The sequence below is a fragment of the Pogona vitticeps genome, chromosome 10 (genome assembly GCF_051106095.1).
Source record: "Pogona vitticeps strain Pit_001003342236 chromosome 10, PviZW2.1, whole genome shotgun sequence".
Classification (NCBI taxonomy): Eukaryota; Metazoa; Chordata; class Lepidosauria; order Squamata; family Agamidae; genus Pogona; species Pogona vitticeps.
Window position 1 is genome coordinate 4,257,917 of NC_135792.1, and position 25,797 is coordinate 4,283,713.

General features: G+C 46.1%; 1 protein-coding gene and 1 long non-coding RNA gene across 5 annotated transcripts; one reads left to right on the forward strand and one right to left on the reverse strand.

Moving 5' to 3' along the window:
- Positions 1-19,634: 19,634 nt before the first annotated feature.
- Positions 19,635-20,679, forward strand: LOC140702178 (uncharacterized). The gene is made up of 3 exons (XR_012081250.2): positions 19,635-20,100; positions 20,286-20,449; positions 20,545-20,679. It is a non-coding gene; the product is annotated as an uncharacterized LOC140702178 (long non-coding RNA).
- On the reverse strand, positions 20,253-25,626 carry SNX20 (sorting nexin 20). Of its 4 annotated transcripts, none has more exons than XM_072980611.2 (5): positions 25,445-25,625; positions 22,908-23,093; positions 22,290-22,441; positions 21,222-21,916; positions 20,253-20,416 (listed from the first exon to the last, which is right to left on the reverse strand). In XM_072980611.2, the coding sequence occupies exons 2-4, from the start codon at positions 23,068-23,070 to the stop codon at positions 21,248-21,250; spliced, it is 984 nt and encodes a 327-aa protein (XP_072836712.2). In that variant the 5' UTR covers positions 23,071-23,093; positions 25,445-25,625; the 3' UTR covers positions 20,253-20,416; positions 21,222-21,247. The 4 variants fall into 4 exon arrangements, with proteins under 4 accessions (XP_072836712.2, XP_072836714.2, XP_072836711.2 ...); XM_072980613.2 differs by lacking the exon at positions 25,445-25,625 and adding an exon at positions 23,386-23,472 and having other exon boundaries at positions 22,908-23,077; XM_072980610.2 differs by lacking the exon at positions 20,253-20,416 and having other exon boundaries at positions 20,480-21,916; positions 22,908-23,077.
- Positions 25,627-25,797: the final 171 nt, after the last annotated feature.

Here is a 25,797-nt window from a genome sequence, read left to right on the forward strand (position 1 = left end):
TGTGGAATCTATGGCAAAGGAACATGGGTTTCATTTCTACTTTCTTTTTATACTTAGATGTGAGACTTCTTCTAAGAACAGATAAAAATAAAACTGGAGAGGATGGCTTTGCCCTCTCATCCAGAAAGCCATTTATGACTTTCGATGGCCCCTCTTCCTTTTTCATCTCTCTTCTGACCCTAGTTTGGGGGTGGGGGGGGTATTAGAAGGAGGAAGAATACCAAAGTACTACAAGCTCAATCTTCTTCCTCTTCCTCCTCCTCCTCCTTTTAAAAGGTATCATTTTCCTTCCTTTGGATTCTGGAGAATATAGAAATCAAAGAAGGAAAAGAACAGGAAAAACTAATTCCATGCTCTGAATAGTTGCTTCTAATTTAAAGGGATCGTTTACAGGGCGGAAGAACGGATTGATCCATGGATAAGGAGAGGTTAGGAGAAGCAGCAGAAGCTGTAATTTTTAATATGTCACCACATTGAAGAGCCAGTATGGTGCAGCAGACAGACTAGGATGCAGGAGACCTGGTTTCAAATCTCTGCTCAGCCATAAAAGCTCACAGGAGGAAGGGGGAAGCAATGACAAACCTCTTTGTGAACATCTCATGTGTAGTGGGTCTCTTATCTAAGGGCTAATCAGACTCGGCTCTGTTTGGCTTCCAAAATCAAATGAGAACGAGCATGTTCAGGGTCATATGGAGGTGTCACCCCCATGTAGTAGAATTGATCAAGGAAACCAAGCCCTATGAAGAACAACTAAAAGAACTGGGCATGTTTAGCCTTGAGAAAAAAAGACTGAGGAGAGATAGGAGAGCACTTTTCAAATATTTGAATGATGGTCCTGCAGAGGAGAAGCAGAGTCTGTTCTCAATCATCCCAGAGTGCAGGGCACATAGCAATGGGCTCAAGCTACAGGAAGCCACATTTAGCCTGACTATCAGGAAAAAAAATTCTTAACTGTTAGAGCAGTACAACAATGGAACGAATGACCTCAGGAGGCAGCGAGCACTCCAATGTTGGAGACATTCAAGAGAAAATTGGACCACCATCAGTCAAATCTGCTTTGATTTGAGCAGGAGCTTGGAACTGATGGTCATAGAGGCCCGGCCCCTTCCAGCTCCATGATTCTACGATTCTATGGTAAAGTAGGAGTAGGAGAGAATACCGTCTTGGGCAGCAAAATGTCTTGGAGGGCCCTATCACGAGATGATCTTTCAAACGATTTGACCTGGAGGTGCTGAAAAGAGAACTAGGGATGTTCTTGTGCAGGGCGTATGCTCTGCCACTGAATCGTGCCCCTTTCCCCATGGACCCAGTTGCAAATAATAATTACATGCCATCAAGTCGATTCCAACTTATGGCAAACTTTGCTTGGGTTTCCAAGATACATCATACTCAGAATGGTGTACCATTCACTTATTGTGGAGGAAGGGACCTTGGGATGATGCACCCGGCCCAAGGCTACCCAGGCTGGCTTTCCTCCTTGGTGATGAACCCTCAACTTTTGGCTTCACAACTAGGTACTCAAGTGAATGACGTATCCAGCCAGTGATCCTATTTAAAACCAACCCACCTTCTCAAACCCTTTGTTCAGATCAAGCAAGGGGCTCTGCCGATGTCAAAACTTCTCCTTCTTGATTGTTCAAATCCAAGACCCATTCTAGAGTTTCTTTCTGGCGTCTCCCCTCCCATCTCGTCTATAGGAGGAGGGCATCTTCCATGCATGTCAAACTGGCTCCAATTTATTCCTCTGAAACTCACTTGCAGCCCTAATTAGCTCCTTTAATTGTTTGATCATCCTTCACACTGTTGCTTAAAAGGCCAAGGAGGGGATGATGGGGGGAAAGCTGCAGATTCTTTGCTTATCTAATCGGTTTCCAAATATTTACCGGAGAAATAAAACTCTCGAATAAGATCGGCTTTCAAGCACCGCGTCTTTGGAATGTCAGCTTAGTGAAGGCTTTTTGACAGGCGGTAGGTGGAGAGTTAGTATTGTCTGACAAGGATATTCGCAAGAACCAACATCAAAATCTAATACAGAAGTCTTCAAAAAAAAAAAAGCAGTATTTTTCACAGAGTCTGAAAGCAGGAAACTTATTCCTTGGAGTTTGATTCTGGAAGAGTTTTAACTACCCAAGTAGGGTTTTGCTCTGAGTTTTACCCTCTCCCCCCTTCCCCCTTCCGCTATCTAAACTTCTCAGATGAAAATTACCCATTTGGACTCAAAGGTTATTAGCGAGCGCACCTCATTAAATGGTTAAGAATTAATGGACTGATTTGTGTCTGCTCCTCAGATTGCAGTCCCGGAGTGCCAACAGTAACAACAGCTCGGTCTAGGGTTTCCACTGAGGCTTCCGCCCGGTGGCATGAAAGCATCGGGGCCGGCTCAACAGGAATGCAGCTGAGCGGAACTGAAAAAAACAAACCAGCTGAGCTTGGAGACTCATGTTCAAGGAGGAACACGATATCAGGGTGCTTAAGCTGTCCCTGTTAAGGGACATGGTGGCGCTGCGGGCTAAACCGCAGAAGCCTGTGCTGCAGGGTCAGAAGACCAAGCAGTCGTAAGATCGAATCCACGCGATGGAGTGAGTGCCCGTCGCTTGTCCCAGCTCCCGCCAACCTAGCGGTTCGAAAGCATGCAAATGCAAGTAGATAAATAGGGACCACCTCGGTGGGAAGGTAACAGCGTTCCGTGTCTACGTCGCACTGGCCATGTGACCACGGAAAGATTGTCTTCGGACAAAACGCTGGCTCTATGGCTTGGAAACGGGGATGAGCACCGCCCCTAGAGTCGAACACGACTGGACAAAAATTGTCAAGGGGAACCTTTACCTTTACCTAAGCTGTTGAGAACAGAGCAACCGTGGGGTGATGCTCTGGGAGCCAGAGCATCATCCTACCCGAAAGCTTGAGGGGAAAAAGAAATATTTTTGGACCTCTCTTCCTAGAGTCATTGGGTGTGATCAGATGGCAATTTAGCTCATTTTTTAAAAGCACACCTATGTCACAATCTGGTTCAATCTATTTTTTTTTCCAGTGACCAGTTGATGTGCAGGAGATCGTGCACCAGCCCGCTCATGCTCCGTGCTCAATCTGGGCCTTTTTGGTCCAGAAACAGGGTTACATTTTGGGCAGGAACAGTCAGGACTGGATTTTATGTGCACCGGAACAATTGCATTAAAAATCGCAGCCGGGGAAGTGGAATCCCAATGAACTGCCATTTAGTATAGTAAGAGTGAGAATCTCTTTCAGACTAGAGGCCAAATTTGGCTTCAAAGGAATCCCCAGGAGCCATATTTCAGAGATGGGGAGAGCCAAAGATAAAAGGTGGGATCCGCTTGACCCTTGCCCATCTTGGCTCATTGGAAGATCTGCTGGGGGGTGGGTTGTACCTGGGTCCAGGAGGCCGTGAACGCTTCTTTGAGAGAGGGAGTGGTCGCTGGTGCCTTGAAAGAGGCGGTAATTCAGCCACTCCTTTAAAAAAACCTAACCCAGACCCAAAATGTCTAGAAATTGCTTTTTGTATGGGATGTCATGTGAATTTTATTATTGTTTTATTATATTTTTATGCAATGTTATTTTGATCTGTTTGCTGCCCAGAGTAGCCGGCCTTGCCACCCGTTGGGTGGAATAAAAATAAATAATTAAATAAAAATAAATAAACACCCTTGATAGACACCTCTGGGTCTTCAACGAAGGGTGCTCTTAACTCATCCAGTAAGGCTTGCTTTGGCTATAGCTCAGTGGCTTAAGGCCTCTGGCTGTGGAGCCTAAGGTTGGAAGTTTGATTCCCCCACTGGGTCTCCTTGGCAAGGATCTGGACTTGGTGATCTACCGGGTCCCTTCCAGCTCTGCAGTTTTAAGATTGTTATAAAGGTTAGAAGGTACGAACCACGTCCTTCCATTCATCGTGCGCCAAACGATGGAGCTAGTGAGTTTGTTTTCAGCCAGCTTGACATTTCTCCTCACCACATACAAACCCACGATAAGCTGGAGATTCATCAACAAAGATGAGGTCCAGACTTTTGGGGGGTGTCTGATTTCACCTCTCGTTTAAGGAGGAGATCCCACATTCCATTGAGTATAGCTTTGTTAAAAACAAACCAAGATTGTGTGTGTGTGTGTGTGTGTGTGTGTGTGTGTGTGTGCGTGTGTGTGCGTGTGTGTGTACGTGCGTCCATGTGCATGTGCGTGTGTGTGTGTCTCCACAGTAGATGTCCACATTTCCACAGAAAATCAGAAAGGTCTTTTTTTTAAAAAAAACTTTTTAAAATGATATAAAACCTTTTCCGACAAACAGCATGCGTGCATCAGAAAAAGCCTGGCATGAGAAAGGGGGGGGGGGGGGGAGAGGAAGGCTTTAGATGTAAGGAATTATGAAAGAGTGAATACAATTTGCAGATAAAATAGAAGTGATTAACTTAATGAAGGATAATTTTACCAGTTTGAAAACTGTAATTAATAGGCATTAATTGTTTATTTAGAAATTTAGCCTAGCTCTGCTCAGAGAGAGCGAAGAGAGAGAGAGAGAGAGAGGAACTTCAAACATAATATCACTGGAAACCCATATAATGAAGAAATAATCCAGATGTTCATAAAAGCTTATAAGGCTTTTTTTTTAAAGAGAGAGAGAGAGAACGAGAGAGCCTGCATGAGAAACTCTAATGATAAAAAGATGCCACTCGCTGTTTGGCTCTTCTTTTAAATACATCCTTTCTGAAATAATGATTATCATTTGCACTTTCATCTTAAGTTAAATAGCATATGGCTACGACTGATTAAAGCCCCCTCCTGGTCTTAATCAGCATCTTAGTATCATGTTTCTAATGGAGGCTGCCGTTACCCTGCTGATATTGTAAGCTTTTTAACAACATCTAAGTCAGTGGATCAGGACTGCTGGCAAGAAAGAACTTTTTGAGGTTTTTCGGTCTATAGAGGAAGGGCTGGCAAGCGACCCCTTGCAGGTCTTCGGTTTATGGACAACTTTGAAAGGGGTGGTGTGTTTTTTTTTGGGGGGGGAGTATCTTGGTTTCGAACTTAGGGTTTGAACAAATACCCGGCTCCCCCCATGTATTTTTTTGGGGGGGGAGAGTGAAAATGTCAGCTGGAAGCAGCAGAGGAGGGTGAAGAGAGACCCTTATGGGTCCTTTTAAAGTGTAATCTGTTGCAGAAAATGCAGGGGGAAAACCCCCCGAATCCTTTTGCAGAAGAGCAATGTATGCAGAAGTGCTGGATAGTTTGGGAGTTTAGGCATCTGGCTGTGGAGACAGAGGTTGGGAGTTCGATCCCCCCCCCCACGGGGACGCCTTGACGGGGGTTGGCGTCAATGATCCAAAGGGCCCTTTCCAAATCGGCGGTTCAAATTTGATTATTCCTTACAACATCAGCTCACTTGGACTACAGCTCAAACGCGATGGGGCCCTTCCAAAATCTGTGTTGGGGGAATAGCATGATTGTTGTCATTGTTGTTGTTGTTGTGTGCCTTCGTCAGAACTGACTTACCGTGACCCTAATGGGGCTTTCAAAGGAAGCAAGCTCCTTAAGGAGTGGCTTGACCAGTTCCACACACACCCCAGTAGAGTTTCCATGGCCATGTGGGATTCAAACCCAGGTCTCCTGAGCCCTAGTCTGTTACTCTATCCACACCACACTGAAGAGGCATCAAATGCTCTTAAGGAAGGCAACGATCTCTGCTTTAGCCATGACATTATGAAAGGCAGGTAAGGAGAGAGGAGGTGGTGGGGATGGAAAGCTTGATGTTAGAGCCAGGTTGTCTTGACACTGATTTATGGGGACCGCACCGAATAGTGATCCGAACGCCCATCAACAGTCTTGCTCAAGCCAGTGGCTTCTTTTGTGGAGCCAATCCATCTCTTCTTTTGTTCTTCCCTTGCTCCTGTTGTCTTCAGCTCCTCTTAGCAGTACTGGGTCTTCTCTTCTCTTGATGTCCCTCCTAGGTTGGACAGATCTCACTCTTCAAATAGAGGATTTCAGTCTTTAAGGTGAAAGAGAGGGCCTGGGCTCCTGAAGGGCCATCGTTTGTCTTTCCATATAGGCCTGCCTCTGTGTGAAGGAACTTGTGGGGGTGTTCCGACTGAGATAAGTGCTTCGATAGGAGATCACCCATGAAATACTAAGAGGCTCTAGAGGTACAGCTAGGAAAAAAAATCGTGTCTGAAACTCCGGAAGCCTTTCAGAGTATTGGCAAAACTACCTCCTCCGTCTGCAGAGCCTCTAGCCATGCTGGGTGAGAGATGCTGGCAGTGACGGGTCAGAAAAGCAACTTTTTGTGACCCTTACCAAAAGCCACCAGCATGCTGAATGCACGAGGTGGATCCAGGTGTACTTGTATGTAAAGGACAGCCGCTGAAATTAAAGGGACATTTGCTGGTCAGGACTTTAGTTTATTCTGTTTGAAGTCTGTCCTCTCTGGAAATTGTGCATGAAAAGTCCACAGACGTGAAAATTTGCATTTCTTGCTAGCCACAGGTCCTCTCTGCACACGTTTTGTTCACAGCGCCCCCTAACTGCAGCATTCGTGAATGCACGTTTTCTCCCAATGTTTATCTTTTTGCCATATTTCTGAGTGAAGAACTGCACAGGAAAATGGCACAGTCCAAAGGATTAACGGTATTAGGGGTCACTTCATTCCTATAGATCTCCACCCGTCTCTTCCAAACATAATGAAATCCAAATTTAACCCCAGAATCAGATCTATACATAGTATCTGAAGAGATAAAGAAATCAGCGTGTGTTCCAGACTGGCACATTTTTAGTTAATTCTGTGATGCTGAACATATTTTGTTCTGTATCTGAATACCGATTCTTTCTTCTGTTTGGGCCTGTTATTTTGGCCTTGGGAAGGAACAGAGAAGAGGGCTGTTTTAGCTCTCCCCAGCATATTCCTGCCTTGTTTTGAGACAAAGATTTTCTTTCCAGCCCTTGGTATTTATTGACTGAAAATCACCCACTGGGGCAGCTTAGAAGTGGGTGGCTTGGTTTAAAAGCTGGTCTTTCGTATGGATTGTTCTGATGCAACGGCTGCGGGTTTCCGCTTCTCTGGAACAAAGCCTCCGCTCCAACCAACCAATACCCATTAAGACAGGGTGGATAACCTAAAAGCCATTGTTTGCTTTCATACCCACCCAGCAGCTGGTCTTCAGCAGAGTTTCATCGCGTCGCTGTCAGACTCAAAACAAACAAACCGACACCAAAATTGGGTGAAAAGAATATAAAGATTTATTTAGAATGCATTCAAGGGTGTGTCTAGTCTGAAGATGGGGCCCATGTATATTTGTCTAGTCTGAAGATGGGGCCCACCCAAGACATTATGCTTCCTGGTGGACCTTCTCGCCATGCTGTGTACAGAATACCTGAATGAGTAGTTGAAACATGGTACCCTTTTCCCTTCCATCCTTTTGCTCCTCACTCTCCCAGTGGCTCTTCCCTCTTCCCCATGCCTCCCCCGTTGGATGATTTCCCAGGCTTTGTACAAGACTCCTCTCCATTTTTTTAAAAGGATGGTGTTGGGAGATGGGACCAACAGAATGACAATTGCACATTAGGACCGGATGAGAGGCTTTGAAGTTGGCAATCGGCTGATTCACACGGGGAGTGAACACTCAAAACGTTGAGAGCATTAACAGTTCTCTCCAGGAGATTGACATTATCAGTGCCTTGAATGTTTGCGACCTGTGTTGATCATGGCCGTTGTCTCCTTAGAAGCTCACTATTTGGCCCCATCACCCCGTGAAAACTTTGTATATAAGCTTGTGGCCCAAAGGTCATGCTCCATGTGTCTGAAAAAAGCAGATCTGAGTGTCTTAACCCTGCCATTAAATGTCTGTTTTTGTGGTTAGCCCCAATCAATGCCTCCGAATCATGAAACTTGAAGCCGTCCTTCCCCTGCAAGGGCATGCATTTTCTTTCAACATCCCCCCCCCCCGAGAGAGATGTAAAATTTTTTTTTTAAATTCTTTTTTTACTGAAAAAAGAAAGACAGTTTTCCCCATTTTTTTTCTGAAAAAAAATGGAGATTTTTTTTTTTTTTGGAAATTTTACATCTCTGCACACAGACCAAAGCCTTTGGTGCTTGAAATGGTGTCAGTTTTAGTGCGCGTTCTGAGGGAATGGTAAAGACTTCTGGCTTTTGCGCCTTTTCAGGCTTCCTCTCGGGGCTGTCCTGAGGTGTTCTGCTCCCCAATAAACAAAAGGAAGAGAAATAAGTGGTGCTTCCCACCCCCCACCACTGCCACTCAAGAGACGTAGTCCCTCAAATGGAGCCAAATTATTTTGGTGGATGAGACAAACAAAACTGGGTCTCTATTTCTGGAAGGTGTTTAAAAAATTGCAAGGAAAAAAAATATTGAATAGCAAACTGGTTGCCCTCATGATGCCGAAAACATGATGCTCTACGAGTTGGCTGTCTCATTCTTTCCAGGATAGTAAAAAATGGTGGTGGGCTTCACTATTTCTTCCCGGCCTTCCACTATCAAAGGAGTTTGCGCACAAAGTCTTCTTTTTAAAAGCTCTTCCTTTCTTTCTTCATTAGTCACAGTCCGTGCAATAGAGGGGTTTTTTTGGTATGTTTTTTTTTTAATCGCATGTGCTGTTCAGAATTGCAGGCGTGAAAAGAATGAGCTGGTCAGAGTGCCGCTGGAGTTGAGCTCCTCCAGGTATTTCCTGGCACCTCGCCAGGCAAAACACAATGGCAGCATCTTCTGCGATGCACAACCCCCCCCCCCCCAATCCATCCACCCTTTCTTTCTAACCTCAGAGAAGAAGCAGCAAATAGACTGATTAACATTTGGGACTCTCTCTCTCTCTTTTTTTGTCCTTCACTTCAGAGTGGTCCGGCTTTGATTTTCCAGAAAGGAAAATGCCTCCAAATGTTAATCAATCTGTTTTTCTGCACCTTTCTTTCTGATGTACAGATAGAAAGGGGGTAAGAAGTTTTCCCTTAAAATATTAGGTATCAAGCTGTTTTTTAAAAAAATGTAAATGGAGAGTAGATAAAGTAGGGACGTGGTGGCGCTGCGGGTTAAACCGCAGAAGCCTCTGTGCTGTGCAAGGTCAGAAGACCTGCAGTTGTAAGATCACATCCATGTGACGGAGTGAGCTCCCATCGTTTGTCCCAGCTCCTACCAACCCGGCAGTGCGAAAGCATGTAAAAATGTGAGTAGATAAATAGGTACCACCACGGTGGGAAAGTCATTGTGTTCCGTGTCTAGTTGTGCTAGCCATGTGAGCACGGAAACTGTCTTTGGACAAACGCTGGCTCTACGGCTTGGAGATGGGGATGAGCACCGCCCTCTAGAGTTGGACACGACTGGACTAAATGTCAAGGGAAACCTTTGCCTAGGTAAAGAAGAGCATCCATCCATCCATCCATCCATCCATCCATCCATCCATCCATCCATCCATCCATCCATCCATCCATCCATCCATCCATCCATCCATCCATCTATCTATCTAGGAAGCCCAAGTTTGCGAGAGCTGAGCAAGGCTGTTGAAAACAGGACATTCGGGCACGCTCCCCATCATGAGTTGGAGTCAACCGGAGAGCGCACAACAAGAATAGCAGTTAAAATGCCATCAGGTGTCATGCTATAAAGTTAGGGATGGGACAGAAAACAATCTGAGGGCAGTAATACGAGAATGATGACTTTTGCAGCAGGGAAACTAGACCCAGGGAATGTACTGGGTCATAAAACCATTGGAAAGCTTTCCCTCGCTGCTTAAGTTCTTATTTTCATTATTGGAGGAAGAGTGGGTTAAGATATTTCTCCAGATCTTTGCAGGCAGCTCTCTGGTACAGTAAGATATGGGTTGACGGGGTTGACGCCCTTTGGAAGACACCTGCCAAGGGCAGAAAGATTTCTATGAGGATTTTTTAAATAAATACATACATTATTATGTGCAGAGATCATTTCTTGCATTTAGGTGGGGTGGGGGGGAAGTAAATAAATAAAGAGAGCTGCTGCAGAAACAGTGCACCTTCCTATAGGTTGGAAATAAAACGCTGGAGGCATTTTTCAAAACATTGTCCTATTTTCAATACTTTAACGTCTTGTTTCGTGTTAGTGCTTGATTGTCTTAAGTTCCAGTTAAGTTTTTTTTCCCCAAAAGGAGGGATCTGATTGCAGAGAGACGGCGTCTGTGCAGTGGTCAGAACAGCTTTCTTCCAATCAGGGGCCGGCCAGATTTTTGGACTACAATTCCCATCATTCTTCACCGCCGTGGTTTAAATGAACAAAACTTCAGATGCTATAAAACTGGCAGAGCATTACCATAGCAGAAGGAGCGCAAATTGTCAAAGGAACTGTAGCTTGGCTGAGGCTCCAGATTCTCTTGAGGAGCTAATAGGAAGAATGAGATGCTGATTTCAACCTCGCCTTTTATTTCAGACTTTCTGCCGTTTTGAAACAGAAGGCAGACGAGCAAGCCCTTATTCCTCACGCCTTACTGAGTTCTTGACAGCTTAGACATGGCGCGGCTTTTTGCTCCTGGTTACAGCTGTCACTCAGGCCTCTTTTAAAAAAAAACAACAGTGTTTTTTGACAGTTTCACCCTCTTAAAAACCAACATAGGTTCATAAATGACAGCTGAAAGAAAAGCTTCCAAATGAGGCTTAATTGAAGTCAGGGGCTCAACCTCCCGATGTATGAAGTGGAACATCAATGCATTTCCAGTTGTATCTTTTGCAAAAAAAAAAAAAAAAAAAAAAGGCAGAGGAAAGAAACACATGCGCCTCGGCGCATGCGCATACCGACATGCCTTGAATAAGGGCCAAAAACAGATAAGACGCAGAAGATCTCGGAGCTAATCTCCCAAGAAGAACTGGTAAATATTAGGCTTCGAATTTCCAGCATCCTCCAGGCAAAGGATCAGTGCTGTTGCTGCTTCTTCCAAGCCCCTCAGCCTTGGGTGGTATAGTTCAGCCCATGTGAAACAGGCAGATGGAGCGCTCAGTGGAAGCACTCCATTTTCACTGGGTGTGTGTGTTTAGTCGTTTAGTCGTGTCCGACTCTTTGTGACCCCATGGACCAGAGCACGCCAGGCCCTCCTATCTTCCACTGCCTCCCGGAGTTGGGTCAAATTCATGTTGGTTGCTTCGATGACCCTGTCCAACCATCTCATCCTCTGTCGTCCCCTTCTCCTCTTGCCTTCACACTTTCCCAACATCAGGGTCCTTTCCAAGGAGTCTTCTCTTCTCATGAGATGGCCAAAGTACTGGAGCCTCAGCTTCAGGATCTGTCCTTCCAGGGAGCACTCAGGGTTGATTTCCTTCAGAATGGATAGGTTTGTTCTTTTTGCAGTCCAGGGGACTCTCAAGAGCCTCCTCCAGCCCCACAATTCAAAAGCATCAATTCTTCGGCGGTCAGCTTTCTTTATGGTCCACCTCTCACTTCCATACATCGCTACTGGAAAAACCATAGCTTTGACTATGCGAACCTTTGTTGACTCTGCTTTTTAAGATGCTGTCAAGGTTTGTCATCGCTTTCCTCCCAAGAAGCAGGGGTCTTTTAATTTCGTGGCTGCTGTCTCCATCTGCAGTGATCATGGAGCCCAAAAAAGTACAATCTGTCACTGCCTCCATATCTGTCACTGCTTTCACTGGGTACATAGGGCAAACCCTAGAGCTGGCTGGATCGCTCAGTGGCTTAGGTCTCTGGCTGTAGAGCCAGAGGTTGGAAGTTTGTCTCCCCCACTGGGCCTCTCAGAAGGATGGCCTGCGTGGCCTTGTGTGTGTGTGTGTGTGTGTGTGTGTGTGTGTGTGTGTGTGTGCATGCGTGCGTGCGCGTGCGCACACACACACACACACGCACGCGCGCACACACACACATCTCTATGGAGGCTATGTACACATACGTATTCAGCTCAAAATGATTCCATATATGTACATATATCAGCCTGGAACTGATTAGTTTTCCTGGTTAGCTTCTGGTCTGCCCTGTATTTCTGCCAGCAAACTCACCGCATTATCCCATTATCACTGGGGATCAATGTATAACTTTACCTCCAGAAATACTTCTGTGCAAACCTTGCTTTCCCATGGACAGTCTCGGGCATGCTCTTAATTACGTCCGTGACTAATTTTAACAAGTTAGCTGATATTAATCCCACGTCCCTCTGTAATATTTTCTCCCCCGGCTGATTTAGAACTTCAGAGGCCCGTTTGGCTGCAACGCTTGAGGATTGTTTAAAGAACTGGCATACAGCTGCGGTTGTATGAGATTTCACATTCTCTGGCTGAAGCAGTTTCTAAGAACTCCCGGAAAAAGTGCGGGAGTGGAGGAAATCTTGATCGCTTGAGCCGAAGAAGAAGCCGGGTTCTGTCTATCTAAATGGATCAATCTCCGTTCTCTCTGTTATCAAACTCTTCTCCCATTGATTCCCACCCCCTTTGCAAAATATGTTCTCTGATGCGGTCCAGCTAGAAAAGTGTAAAATTATCTCCCCGGCTTCTGCAAAGATTATTCTTATTATTTGGTTTGTTTGATCCTTCATGAAATGTCACCACGAATGAAGGAGCTGGCTTTTAAATTATCGGTCCGATCTTATCGTTAATGGCAGCGGCTGGTGGGAGGAACCAGAGTCTTATATGAGCGAGTGCGGAGGGACGCATTTCTGAGGGGGACCTAAATGCAAAGATTTTGAGCATCTCGGAGCACCTGTTTTGGAAAGATCTGGTGGGCCCAAGCCTCTTGTGTCGCACCTTTATCTCCTGGGAGCATTGCGCACCACGTCTGAAGAGGCAAATGCTGTCCAAGACCAAGCACCACTGACAACGTTACGCTTTCATAGGTCCAGAACTTCATCAGCAGCTAATTCTAGCCAGGGCCAGCCCTACTGTTTTACAGAGGCAACAGATATTTGCAAGAGGCAATAAGTGCAGAGTCACAGATGTTTCTTTTGTTGTTGTTTAGTCGTTAAGTCATGTCTGACTCTTCGTGACCTCATGGACCAGAGCACGGCAGGCCCTCCTGTCTTCCACTGCCTCCCGGAGTTGGGTCAAAATCATGTTGGTCACTTCCATGACACTGTCCATCCATCTCGTCCTCTGTCGTCCCCTTCTCCTCTTGCCTTCACACTTTCCTAACATCAGTCAATTCCCCAACCTGGAGGTCAAGGCTTTCAGCTCCAACTTCCCAGAGTTTGGGATTCGAGTCTTGGGTCTTGTTGTCAAGTTGGACTTAAGTCACACCGTCGACTCAAGTTGGACTCAACTCAGACTTGATTCAGTTCGATCCCCCCCCCCAAAAAATAGACTCAGCTTGTGAGCCAAGTCTGAGTCCCAACTTCCTCACACCTTGTTGTCCTCAACGAGTCCATTTCCTTCGGCGTTCGTACAGCAGCAAATCCTAGAAATGGACCAACGGGAGGGTCATCCGGAGAGGCCCTGGAAGTGACTTTAGTCCACAGTTCTTAAAAAAATGTTGCAGTGATCTGTTGTGGAATAACCCCATGGGAGAAGATGACCATGTTTACCCGGACTTCGTTGCTAGTTACAAAAGGGCCCCTCATCGCAGTTCAAGCCTTAAAGCCCTGAAATTGTAGGTCCACATTAGTGTTGTGTGGTCACCAGGATATCAATTGCACCTCACTACTCCAGAAGTGACAAAAATTGCAACCTTCACACCCTAACTCTCTCTCTCACACACACACTAGACCGATTCGGATGACATTTTTCTTCCTCTCTCTTCTTGGGCTCTGCTCCGTCTCTCATGCTTCTCCTCCTCCTCTCTCTTTTTTTTGAAAAGATGCCCCTCGCCCGTTTCTCATTTCTATACGATTTGACTCTCATATATTTCCCCAGTACCAGAGGCAGTCACTTTGCAGGCACCCTGCTGTGTAAATCGCCCTTCACAGAGAAAGATCTTCCTGTCAGCTGCTGACATGAGGTGCCAGGAGCAGTGGAGGAGACTTTAAAAACTCACGAGCTGGCAAATCAGCAGGTATTGGTCTGGATCCGCCCCTGGAGTTAGTTCCTGTCTCGTATCAAAGGAATAATGTGCCTCTCTCATTTTTTTTTTCTAAACTAAGGACAGGAAAGAACGACAATGTCCAAAGGGCAATGTTTCAGGGGAAGAAAAAGAAAGAGAGAGATTCGAAGCATTAGATTTCCTCTAAAAAATGTGGACTTTCCCATTAAAAAATAAATCAATGAATAGACCACAGCCAGCCCTTTCCTCTTTTGCTGGGGATTTGAATTAAGATAATCTCACAGGCCAGAATCCAGTTCACTTCTGTGAACTGTTGGAGTTTTGTTTGCAATCTCTCCTGCTGTCTGTGGTTTGTGTGATTGGGCGGGGGTGACTGTCAATCTATCCAGCACTAACCAACCACTCCCTCCCACCTCCAAATTCGAAGAGAGCCCTCCCCTCTCCCGAGTGTTTCCCTCTCTTTGGTGGCAGTGTTCTTTGTTGCTGTTGATCTGTTTGGTTAACTGCTAGGTATGTGTGCAGTAGAGAAAGCGGCATACACAAAGTTTGTAATTTCAAGCAACTATAAGTAAATAAATGTGTTTTTTAAATTATTCTTTCTCCTACAAATGTCTCAGAGTGAGTTATTGAGACTTTAAAGGCCAGGTAATGAGAAAGGAGTGGATTATCTGGGGAGCTTGTAGCTGTTCTCTGGGGGTCTCTGCACTTCTGCTGCATAGCAAAATGGAATTTTATCTGCAATTCAAAACTCTGTGACGTGTCTTAAGGGCAATCGAGTAAGCACTCCCCTGATGGCAGGCTCTCATTTACACACCTGATCCTACACAAGTTGCCGAATCCAGTGCACAAGTATTATGCAAAGGGGCTCTGGAAGGGTGGAAAAAAATACAACCCACATGACTACAATTTGCCTTTTATCCTCCAGCTTCATATCGGCTAAACCACAGGTCTCTCAAATAGTAATATTCTCTGTCTTGGACTTTCTCTCTATCTTTCAGGTAGCTTTAGTTCATCAAAGTGACGTCCGCTGAAGTGAGTGGGGAAGGCCTACCTGATTTCCCTTTGGCTCCATGTTTAGATGACCGAAAACAAGCCCCAGGTCAATTATGTTTCCCATTTCTCATTGAGTCACAATGGAATCACCCAATGACCCCTTAAAGCCCACCCATAAAACATGGCTCTGATAGACCGTAAGCAAGTAACAGTTGACATTCCCTGGGAGGCTATACTGCCTTTAATTCAGTTTAGGGTTGATTTATCATCATCATCATCTCAGAGGAGCAGAGCTAGAGGGACCCTCTGGATCATTGACGCCAGCCCCTGTCAAGGAGGCCCTGTGGGAGAATCGCACTCCCAACTTCCAGCTCTGCCACTGAGCTTATTCAGTAGTTCATTTGGATGATGATGATGACGACGATTTTGCATGCTTGCTTGTTCAAGCAAACCGTAAAAACTAGAGGCATTGAATGAGGCTGAAGACTCCTCTCCCCTCCATCTGTTCCCAATCCTTAATAATTTGCACTCCTCTGGAAGTATAATAGGTTTCCTTATAAAACAAATATTCCCCCAAAGATGCTTTTGCTTTGTATAATGAGCTTAAAGCCTCTAATGGCCTTTCTTCCTCCAAATTGCTTCAAGTTCCTCGCCGAACCATATGTGGCATATTAATTTTTTTCCCAAGGAATTGGTGCTTAATATATTGCTGCAAAAGCCATCATCAGCATTATCGGCTTTTCTCTCCTTTTGCAGGGGAAGCTGGGGTTTCTCCTCCACCGGCTCTCCTCCACATTTGGGCTTAATTGGGGTGAGCAATTGCAGGATTTTTTAAAAAAGATAAAGACACTGACTCAGGTGGGGTCCCAAAAAGAAGAGTCAAAAGGGTGGGAGAGTCAGCCACCACCTTGGGCAGTAGATGATGGGGAAGAGCAGATACAGCTCGCCGGTTGTTTCTCTTGATGCTCCTGGCCTTCCTCCTCACCTGGAGCTCAGCTCTGTGTGAATCCAAGAGGTGGTGTCTGTTATCCACATTAGAGATGGGGACAAATTTAAAAAAAAGGCAATTCATTTTGATTCGTGATTCATCAAGGATAACGACTCAACGAATACAAATATACGAATATACGAATATTCTTCAACGAATCGACAAATTGATTGTGTTTGTTATCCACATACATTGCTGAGGGCCCAGGGCCCATGGCTAGTGTTGAGATACTTTTAAGTCACTGACCCCATCATCTGCTGACTTTTCATTCTAGCCGCTCAGCATCTCGGGTTGTCCCTGGACAAGCTCAAGAAGAATGTGCATGTAGAGGAGAGGGGCTTAGGATTACCAACTGAACTTGTTATAGTCTGCTGCTACGCCCTTAATAATGGTCTCATCTACAGAAATTCAGTTGTTCATGGCATGGAGATTAGGCAGAGATAACACAGTGCCCTGATATGTGTCTGCTCTCATAATCAAGGCCGGCCTTGCCTCTTAGGCAAACTGAAAGGGTTGCCTCAGATGGCTGATATAGGGAGGTGGCTGCAACATGTCGGAGAGGAGACAGCAGTGGTTCTCAAACAGGGGTCCCCAGATGTTCTTGGACTGCAATTCCCAGAAGCCTCCATCGCTTGCTGTGCTGGCCAGGATTTCGGGGACTTGCAGTCCAAGAACATCTGGGGACCCCGGTTTGAGAACCACTGTGCTCGGCAGCTTGCTCAGGGCCCTTAAGTGTACAATTTTAGGTAGAACATAGGATGCTGGTGCAACGTCAGTGTTGGAGAACCTGCTGCCCAGTTGACTTCCATACAAGGATTTGTTTTTTTTTTCTAATGAAAGTTGCTTCGGTTTTTGCTGTTTGGAATAGATGTTGCCCCTGTCCGCTGAAAATGCTGTAAAATAACTTCCAAACCAACTGAAGTTTGTAAAGATTGTGTATCGTGTAGGTCAACATTCCTCTGGGTTCAAATAATGGATGCTGTCATTCACCACCACCACCCCAAGGGAGCATCGGGTCAAGGATGGCTCATTGCAGGTCTCCTTAGCATTCAGATCCCACGACTGGTTCTTTGAGATGTTTGGAAGGTCGGGGTTCCTGAGTGGTTGTACTGGGCTGTAACTGGTGACTCTGCTTTCAGGGATGGCACTTGAATCCGCCCTTGAGTTTTTTTGTTTGAACCTCCAAAGAGCTCTCCGTGGTCCTGAACGGTAATTGTCCACACCTTGGAGACCTCTTTCAAAGTTTTGAATGAATCAGGGATGGGGTTCATCGTCAAGTCAGACTTGAGTCACATTGGTGACTTGACTTGAACTCAACTTGGGCTGCCCCCCCCCCATGATTTGGACTCAAATCGGTAACCTCTGTTGGCTAGACCAGTGGAAAGGAAAAGAAAAAAACCCAGCGAATTAGCCACCCACGTGACTGCTTTCATAATAAAGACCCAACGTCAGACAACCATTGCAACACCAAAAAGTAGCGAAAGAACTATAATCTTCTTCTCCTTCCCTCGTCTTCTTATCTAGATGGGGTTTCTTGATTGGTGCAACATTTCCTGTTCATTATTATCCCGTGTACTTTTTTTGTCTCTTCTGTGAAAGGAGCCCCCTCCATCCTGTATCTCCCAACGACTTTGTACCTAGCATTTTCTCTCTCCCCCCCTCCCTAAAAGGTTTGATGATGCATTGTGATTTCTGCCTCCCCCTCCCTTTTCGACAGGGGCTTTATGAAGAAAGCTGGAGGCAGATTCTCATTAGTCTCCATGGCATCTTTTATCACTTATCAGAGGAACAAGCAAACGGAGAGCGACTCCTTTGATCACAGCAAAAGGAGAAAGAGTATTAAAGACCCTATGAAGACTTGCTAACTAGAAAGTGAGGAAGAAAGACAGTCTGTGGTGTGTTTCAAAGAAAGGAACATGATTTAAAGTTGCCAGATTTGCTTGTATGTATTAAAAAAATTGTTAATGATGCTGCATCCAGCGTGCATCCTTGGTTTCCTCTCTCTCTCTCTTTCTCTTTCTCTCTCTCTCTCTCTCTCTCTCTCTCTCTCTCTCTCTCTCTCTCGGCAAACAAGAGATTTCAGCAGCAATGGCAGGTAAAATCAGTGAGGGGGACAGGGAGGGACGGGCCCTTTTCCGTGGGGAAATGGTTTAGCAACAAAAATAAGGCACCAAGAGCAGTCTGCGGTCTTCTTTCCAGGTGAGAACCCGGGTCAGATGCCTTCAAGGTATTTTCCCCCCTTTGAGGAACGATATGATTTTTTAAAAAAAGGAAATATTTCATCGTTATGAGTGGGGGACGGGTGTTAGCAGGGGGGGTAAAATAGGTCTGTGGAAAGAGGGGGGGAAATGTTGCTGTTGGTCTTCTAGAATAATAGCACTGGGCTCTCGGTGCTCAAAAGAGAGTGGAAGAACTTATGAAGAGCCCGGGGCTGGATCAGGCCAAGGCTCCCCCCCCCAGGCCAGCTTCTGGTCTCTCACCGTGGCCCCACCAGATGCCTCTGGGAGCCCACAAGACCACGGGAAACCTGTGGCGATCTCTGGAGAAAGTGTAGAGGGTGTTCTTGATACGGGGGAAGAAGGAGGCATCTGCTCGTGGGAAGGAGCGCATTGCCCAGCCAGTTTCTCCTTTCGCCACTGCAGCTGCTGTCGTCTTCCATTACTGGGCCGGCAGCAGCATTGGGTGTTCTTGAGCAATGGGTGGTCCTTCGGCTGGCTCCCCACCCCCCGAAATTCTTCCTTTCATTTCTGCCCTAGCAAGCTCAGCCATTCCTTCAGCAGCCATGTCTGTTGGCCATGAAAATGTCCTGTAACGCCCTGCTCAGTTCGGGCAGACCCGAGCCTGTGGCTTCCTTTGGGGGAGTCCCTCCATCTCATATTTGGTCTTCCTCTTCTCCTCCTGCCTCCTACCTTTCCCAGCAGAATCCTGCCTTCTCGGACGGTTGTCCAAAGGAGGACAGCCTCAGCGTCAACTCTCTTCCTCCTTCAGTGCTGGCAGCCTTACCTCCCCATCTGCATGTGTGGCTGGCTGGATTGCTCAGTGAGTAAGCTATCCAGCTGTGGAGCCAGAGGTTGGGAATTCAATCCCCCCCCCACTGGTGCCACCTGGGAATAGAGCCAGCCTGGGTAGCCTTGGGCGAGCTGCACAGTCCCAGGGCGCCCCCTAGAGGAAGGCAAGGGGAAGCCACTTCTGAGCATTCTAGACCTGAGAAATTCTGAAAAGTGTCGCCATAAGTCCCAACTGATGACAGCACACAATGGTTGTCATTGGTGTGTATTTGCCCCTTCACGTCTTTTGCCTCAAGCTCCCAGCTCTTTTGTGCAAGACCACCCCCTTGATCTCGGTACCCCCAGACCTCTCCCAAAAAACCCTCATCCGACACCCCTCTCCTCATTTTCTCAGAACCATTCTCACCAACATCCCATGCTCCTCACTCTGTCTTCCTGTCCCCATTCGAACCCAACCAATGCATTTCTACACTACAGACTTTCCATGACCATATGAACCCATGGTTCCCAACTGGGGGGGGGGGCGTCCCCAGATGTTCTTGGACTACAACTCCCAGAAGCCCCAGCCAGCAGAGCAAGTGGCGAAGGCTTCTGGGAGTTTTTGTCCAAGAACATCTAAAGATCCAGGTTTGGGAACCCCTGTAAACAATGCATTTAATCATAACCGAGCATCATAAGGGAGCAGAACGGAGAAGCTACGGGAGATGGGGTGGAGTGTTTGAAGTTCTGATCCCAATGCTTTCACACTGCCAGACTTTGGTGACACACTCAGTTTGGAAGTGAAGTTCCATTCGTGAATTTCGTGGGCAAGGTATTAACCCCGGCGCATACTTTAACGAGAGGATGTCTGTTGGATTTCCACTTTCCTTTAGACCATGCCAAAAAAAGAGAGAGAGAGAGGTTCATTTACTCAAACTCCTCTCCTCCTCACTTTATCTGATCATTCTTTAAAGAGTTGTGAGTTTTACTTGGGCTCCTTTTGATCAGAAGGAAACGGCAGTGCAAGGAAGGGAGGCGTTGCAGTGTCTCGGGCTTTGAACTCACCAGGTCTAAAAAGCCTGCAAGAATATATATATTTTTCTCTCTCTCTTTCAGCTTTCCAGCCAGCTCCTTTACCCCCGCTTCCTGATAAAGGGAGATGTTAACGTGTCCTTAAGGACCGCTCAAAAAGGTAAAGCTTTTTTCCCCTCCAAAACTCACAATGGAATTGATTTTGGAAGATGGGGGAAAAAAATTAAGTCCATTAATAATTTAAATGTGAGGCTTTGGGAATAGAAATTATTTATATCCCGATCATATTTTTTTTAAAAAAAACTTATGCCATTAAAAAGTTTGGATTTTTATTTTAAACAAAAGGGTGCCCAGTGTGAAGAAGTGCGCCGAGAGCCACAGGTCGGCATCGGTGCAGCAGCGCCATCTCGTGGTTGATGGCTTAATCAACAGGACGGAAGGATGATCGCGTTTCTTGCGGCAGAAATGCAAGGAGCCTGCGTTTAAGAGCGGAAAGAAAATTAGCATCGGTAAGAAATCAGGCTCTGGTCACAAGAGGCAAATGTGCATTATTTGTTTATTTATTACATTTACATGGCCTGACTTTGCAATGTTATCCCTCTAGGCATGCTAATATTTCAGCCCTTCATGTCTAAGATGTGAGCCACACCAACAGAGATGTGCTTTCTCCCAAGGGACAAAAAGAAGAGCAGAATGATTTGCTGTGGATTGGGGCAAGCTTTTGTCAGAATAAAGAGCCAGACCGAAATTCTATTGGCTTATGTGATTGATGAAGTGCGACAACGCAAATGGAATAAGTTATTTTCTGCGACCTTTCATCTCCTGATTGCTCAGTTGGTCATGTGGAAACCAGCCAGGAAAGTAGAGAAAACAGCTCGCATGATTGCTCCTACCAATCAAACAGGAGACTAGCCACAGTCCTTTCCTCTCAAGGATGTGCTACTTCTAGATACAGCACCACTGTGTCATCGAATGACACATGCTGAAGTCCTGAAAGCTGGAAAACAAAGCACAAAAATTTGCAAATTATGTGAAATGAGAAACTATCCTATTCTGCACTCAGATGCTTTGTTTTCATTAATTTAGGAACAGCCTCTTCCAATGACGGGCTGTCTCTAATGTCTGTTTCTGTCCACAACATTTGCACTGTTTTTATTTATTTTTTTCTTTCAGAATTATGACGGGAGGTTTGCTGCACTGCCAATACCGGAAAAGGGTTACTTTTGACATATTTGAGAATGAGAAGACCCAGAAAGAACATGGTAATCACAACAAATGTACCTGTCTTTGCCAGTTCCATTTCATCCTTAATGTATGTACTCCAAGACTGCCAGTTCTTTGAGCGTCACCATTTTATTTTGCTGTTTCCTGGCTTTTCTCTCATCGATTTTGTCCTGGAAGGATACAAAGTCCTTGCCAAGTTCATATGCCAGAGATAGCATGGTTTCCAAGAGGGGCATGTAATATCGGTGGCTGGGATGTTTCTCAAGGCGCATCAGTGCTTTTTCTCCAAATTCGTATGCGCTCCTGGCATCTTCCAGATCTTTGTGACACACGAGTATGGCACAGAGAGTCGGGACCACCAGAACGGGCCTGTGCTTGGTGAGTTTTTCTTGCAGCACTACGACATCCAGAAATACCTGCAATGCTTTGGCGTACTGTCCTCCCCGAAGGCAACTGTAGCCCTCTTCCAATTCCGCTCTGACTAAGAAATCAATAAATATTCGCGACGTCCGGATATATTCCATGGAATACAGGAGCCTCAAATAGTCCTGGAAGGCTAGTTTCCTCTCTAAGATGATGTCATCTGTGAAGTTTCCGGTCAAACTTTTCTTGGGAAAGAGAACATCTTCCATCTCATCATAAAACTCCTTCAAGAGGTTGGTGTGCAATCGTTCGAAATCTGAATATCGGCGCTCGATCACTGACCGGTTGCTGTCAAAACTGCCAGTCTGGACAATGATGATTTGATACATCTAAGCAGGAAACGTACGAACAAGACAGTTTAGGATAGTGGGGCAGGTAAGATTCAGTTCTGAGAGACAGAGAAGACAGGAAACCAAGCCCTCTGAGGAAAGGATGAAAGAACTGGGCATGTTTAGCTTTGAGAAAAGAAGACAGAGGGGAGATAGGATAGCCCTTTTCAGCCTAAACCAGTTTTCTCTTGAAGGCCTCCGCAGTAGGATCGCTCCCCACCTCCCAAGGCCATGAGTTCCATTGTTATACTGCTCTAACAGTTAAGAAGTTTTTCTTCTTCTGATATTCAGCCTAAATCTGGCTTCCTCTAACTTGAGCCCATGGTTGCATGTTCTGCACTATGGGATGACCAAGATCGTTAGATGACCTTACCACATATTTAGAGAACGGTTTGTCCACAATTCTGGCTGACGAGATTTCAAAGAGGACTTTGACTTCTCGACAATTGCGTTTCTCATTCCGCCAGTACTCCTGAAGCTCTTTCGTTGTCATGGAAGAATTGGGACTTCGGGAACTTTTCTCCCCTAGAAGCGTAGGATACAGTGGCAATTATAAGCAGCATGGAAAAAGTGTTGGAGTTATTGCAACCTCGCATGCTGGCTTTAGTGGGTGTGGCAGGGAGGCGTGGCTGTCCGTCTATCCAACACTAACCAATAGTGACTTCTTTGCCTCTGAATCCAAAGAGAACCCCACCTATCTGCTCTCTTTCCCTCTCTTTAGTCTGCTGAGGTCTATAGTGGAAAGCAGTCACGTTTATCACTTTGCTGTTTGATCTGTTCACAACTGTAAATTTAAAAAAAATGGCCTTTGTTCTTTCTACTTTAACTGTCTCAGAGTGAATTACTGAGACAGTAAGTGCCAGTTAAGGAGAGACAAATGGGTGGACTGATCTGGGAGACTTGAAGCGAATTCTGCTCTGTGAATGCCTGCATTTTTGCTGTCCAGCCGGAGGAATTTAACCAATATTCAAAACTCTGAAACAAACAGTACCTGAGTGAGTTGGGCCTTCGGTCTGTTCCTGATCTTCTTGAAACACAGTCGTGTTTTCGTGGATGTCCTCTTCATCCGAGCAGGCAGCAGCCACAGCCAAAGGCTCAGGTACAACATGAGGTTCTTGTTGGCTTTCTCTTGAGGAGAACTGCTCTCCTTCCATTGCAGTTCTGTGTGCCCGTTTTTCTTTTTTTAAAAAAGATAGAACAGAAAGCTATGTAGATTTCTCCATAGGCTTGCATTTTCCCAGCACGTGCCTCAGAAAAATCTTTTTAGAAAGAGATATACGGTGGAAAGAGATTAAAGTGAAGCCTATAAGTTGGCTGTCTGGCTGGATAGCTCAGTGGCTTAGGCATCTGGTTGGGAGTTCGATTCCCCACTGTGCCTCCAGAGAGTAGAGCCAGCCTGGGGGGCCTTGGGCAAGCTGTGCAGTCCCAGGTTGCCTGTATAAAAAGGGAGTGTTCTGAGTATTCTCTACCTTCAAAAGCCTTGAAATGAATCAGAATTAACTTGATGACTTCTCCTCCTCCTCATCCAACAATATCTGCTCCTCTTGTATTCCCACCTGGAATTCACATCATCTTTGCCCGGGTCACAGGGAAATAAAAACACAGGAGGTGCAGGCATTATTCATCTTATTCCACAGCAGTCACCATTCTTCAAAGGTGGCTTTGGATGGTAGCATTCTCACCTCGGTGGGTTTGTTTGTTCTTGTTTTTAAGCCGCCTCTGGTCCTTGTTTTTCAGGCTGCAGGGGAGCAAGTGGAAAGATCCCTAGCCGGACCTAGGAAAGACCCAGGAGCCGAATTCTCCCAGGTGAGCAAAGCGTGACAGCTTGGCGACAGAAATGCCCGTCCAGATGGCAAAACGCACAGAAAGAGCCACCTCTTTCTCTCTTCCACTGACAGGTTGCAGAACCTGGAACTATGAAACAGATGAACCAGGAAAGGGGATATTCCGCACCACCCCCTCCAAAGCCACTTCAGAGGAAAATCAAGGCCTTTCAGATCAGCCTTTCTGTGCAAAGGCTGAAATTTGCTCATGACCACCAAAAAAAAAAACCCCAGACGTGCTTCTAATTAGGACTGTTTAAATGGCAAAGTAGCCAAGCAAAGCCTGCATTCCTGAGGGGCTCCAGGCCCTGGGGTGAACCAAACACTCGCCCTTTGGGCAGAGAGCACAGATGAAGAGGAAAATCCATGCAAATAATTGGCTTTAAATGGTGGAAAGGTGAGTCACTTTCATGAAAGCTCATTAGCCCGAAACTCCCTTGAAAGAATCCTCTTTTGAATGAGGAGCTCCAGCCCTTCTATCGGGTTTCCCCATCTTAACTAGACCAGATGTAACCCCTAATAACTATTTTGTTCAGCCCCGTGGGTGGGGAAATCTTCCGACGGAACTGCCAATCGAAGGGTGGGATCCCACGATGAAATCGATCGCCTCGTGGGCTGCTCATAGAGTGGTCCAGGGCTACCTATGTCCCAGCGATCATAAGAGGAACAGGGAAGGGCACTCCAGACCGACCCCAATCGATCTCCTAGGTGGACCTTTTTGGTCCAGATGTTAAGCCACTGCTTTTTGGGGATGGTTGGGAGCGATTCCCTGACAGACGGACGGGGCTCTTTAAGGAGATGGGTCCCATCAAAAATGACCCTTTCCGGTGCACTGCCTTTTCTGCTGTCTAGCTGCACCCTGAATCCTAAATTGCCAAAGAGAGCAGGAGAGGGCAGGGTTGGCCAGATGCCTGGAGGATGATGTCATCATCATCATTATGTGCGGGCAAGTCAGTTCTGACCCTTTTCAAGTGACCCTTTTCAGAGATTTCCAGGGAGAGAGGACTCAGAAGTGGTTTAAAAATCCCCTTCTTCTGAAGGCATTATGGGATGGCACAGCTTGCCCATGGCCGCCCAGGCTGGCTTTTATGCCGGGAGACTCAGTGGGGAAATCAAACTCCCAGCGTCTGGTTTCGCAGTCAGAGACCTTAACCACTGAGCCATCCAGCCATCTTGGAGGATGATATACCCCACTATTATTTCTCAGCACAAAGGAAACAGCCCGTCCCTATTCTTTACCCCCCCACCCGGCAAACTAGTATTGGAGGTATACTGCAGCTGAACATGGATGTTCCATTTAACTATAGGGTGCATAACCCCATCCCTCACCAGCGGGTTTGGCCTCCTTTTAACCTACGGAGCATCAAAACATTGGGTCTTAACATAACTCAGGGTGAAACCGTGGCAATAAGAGCCAACAAGACTGGGTGTGAATCACTGAGCCTCCCCCCCCCTTATTACCCTGTATAATATCTGTGATATTTCCTCAGCCGGCACGGCCATCGGTCTCAAAGCCTGAGAAATATAGCCCATCATTTCCGGAGAACACCAGACTTGGGCATATTTCAGCTAAAAGATAGACCACGATGTTGCCATTGCAGACACCACTAGTAATCCATGCCGCGAACAAAGGCGTGGAAAGCCAGAAACCGCAGTAGTGTAACTACTGACACACTCACAAGTCAAGCCTTAAGCGCCTACTCACCTCGTAGTATCCTAGCAATTGTTTTCGTGGTGACCGAGTTAAGATCTCTGGAACGGGTCTGAGTTCTCGGCTTCTTTTTGCTCAAAATAACAGCAGCAATGGGTTTAGCTTTACTCAGACTGGCTGATTTGTCCAACTTCTCTCTTTTTTAAAAACTCCAACAGAGAAGGAAGCTCATGGCGCACTTCCTGGTTCAGTTTATTTGCATGAGAAGCTTTTTGTTGAAACCAGAATTTGGGCTTCCGTAATCCGGAGGGCTGGCCCTCAGACTCTCTACCAGAGAGGGGAAGTATTTATTTTTACATGCTATGGGGCACAGGAGAGTGGCATTCCCCCACCCCCAGCGTGGGGAA

Excerpts from the sequence above, each read along its gene's own strand:
- SNX20 (XM_072980611.2), bottom strand. The coding sequence starts at position 23,070 with ATGGAAGGAGAGCAGTTCTCCTCAAGAGAAAGCCAACAAGAACCTCAT. Across the intron at positions 22,442-22,907 it reads CGAAGGCCCAACTCACTCAG|GGGAGAAAAGTTCCCGAAGT; the intron begins GTACTGTTTGTT and ends CTACGCTTCTAG. Across the intron at positions 21,917-22,289 it reads AACCGTTCTCTAAATATGTG|ATGTATCAAATCATCATTGT; the intron begins GTAAGGTCATCT and ends TTTCCTGCTTAG.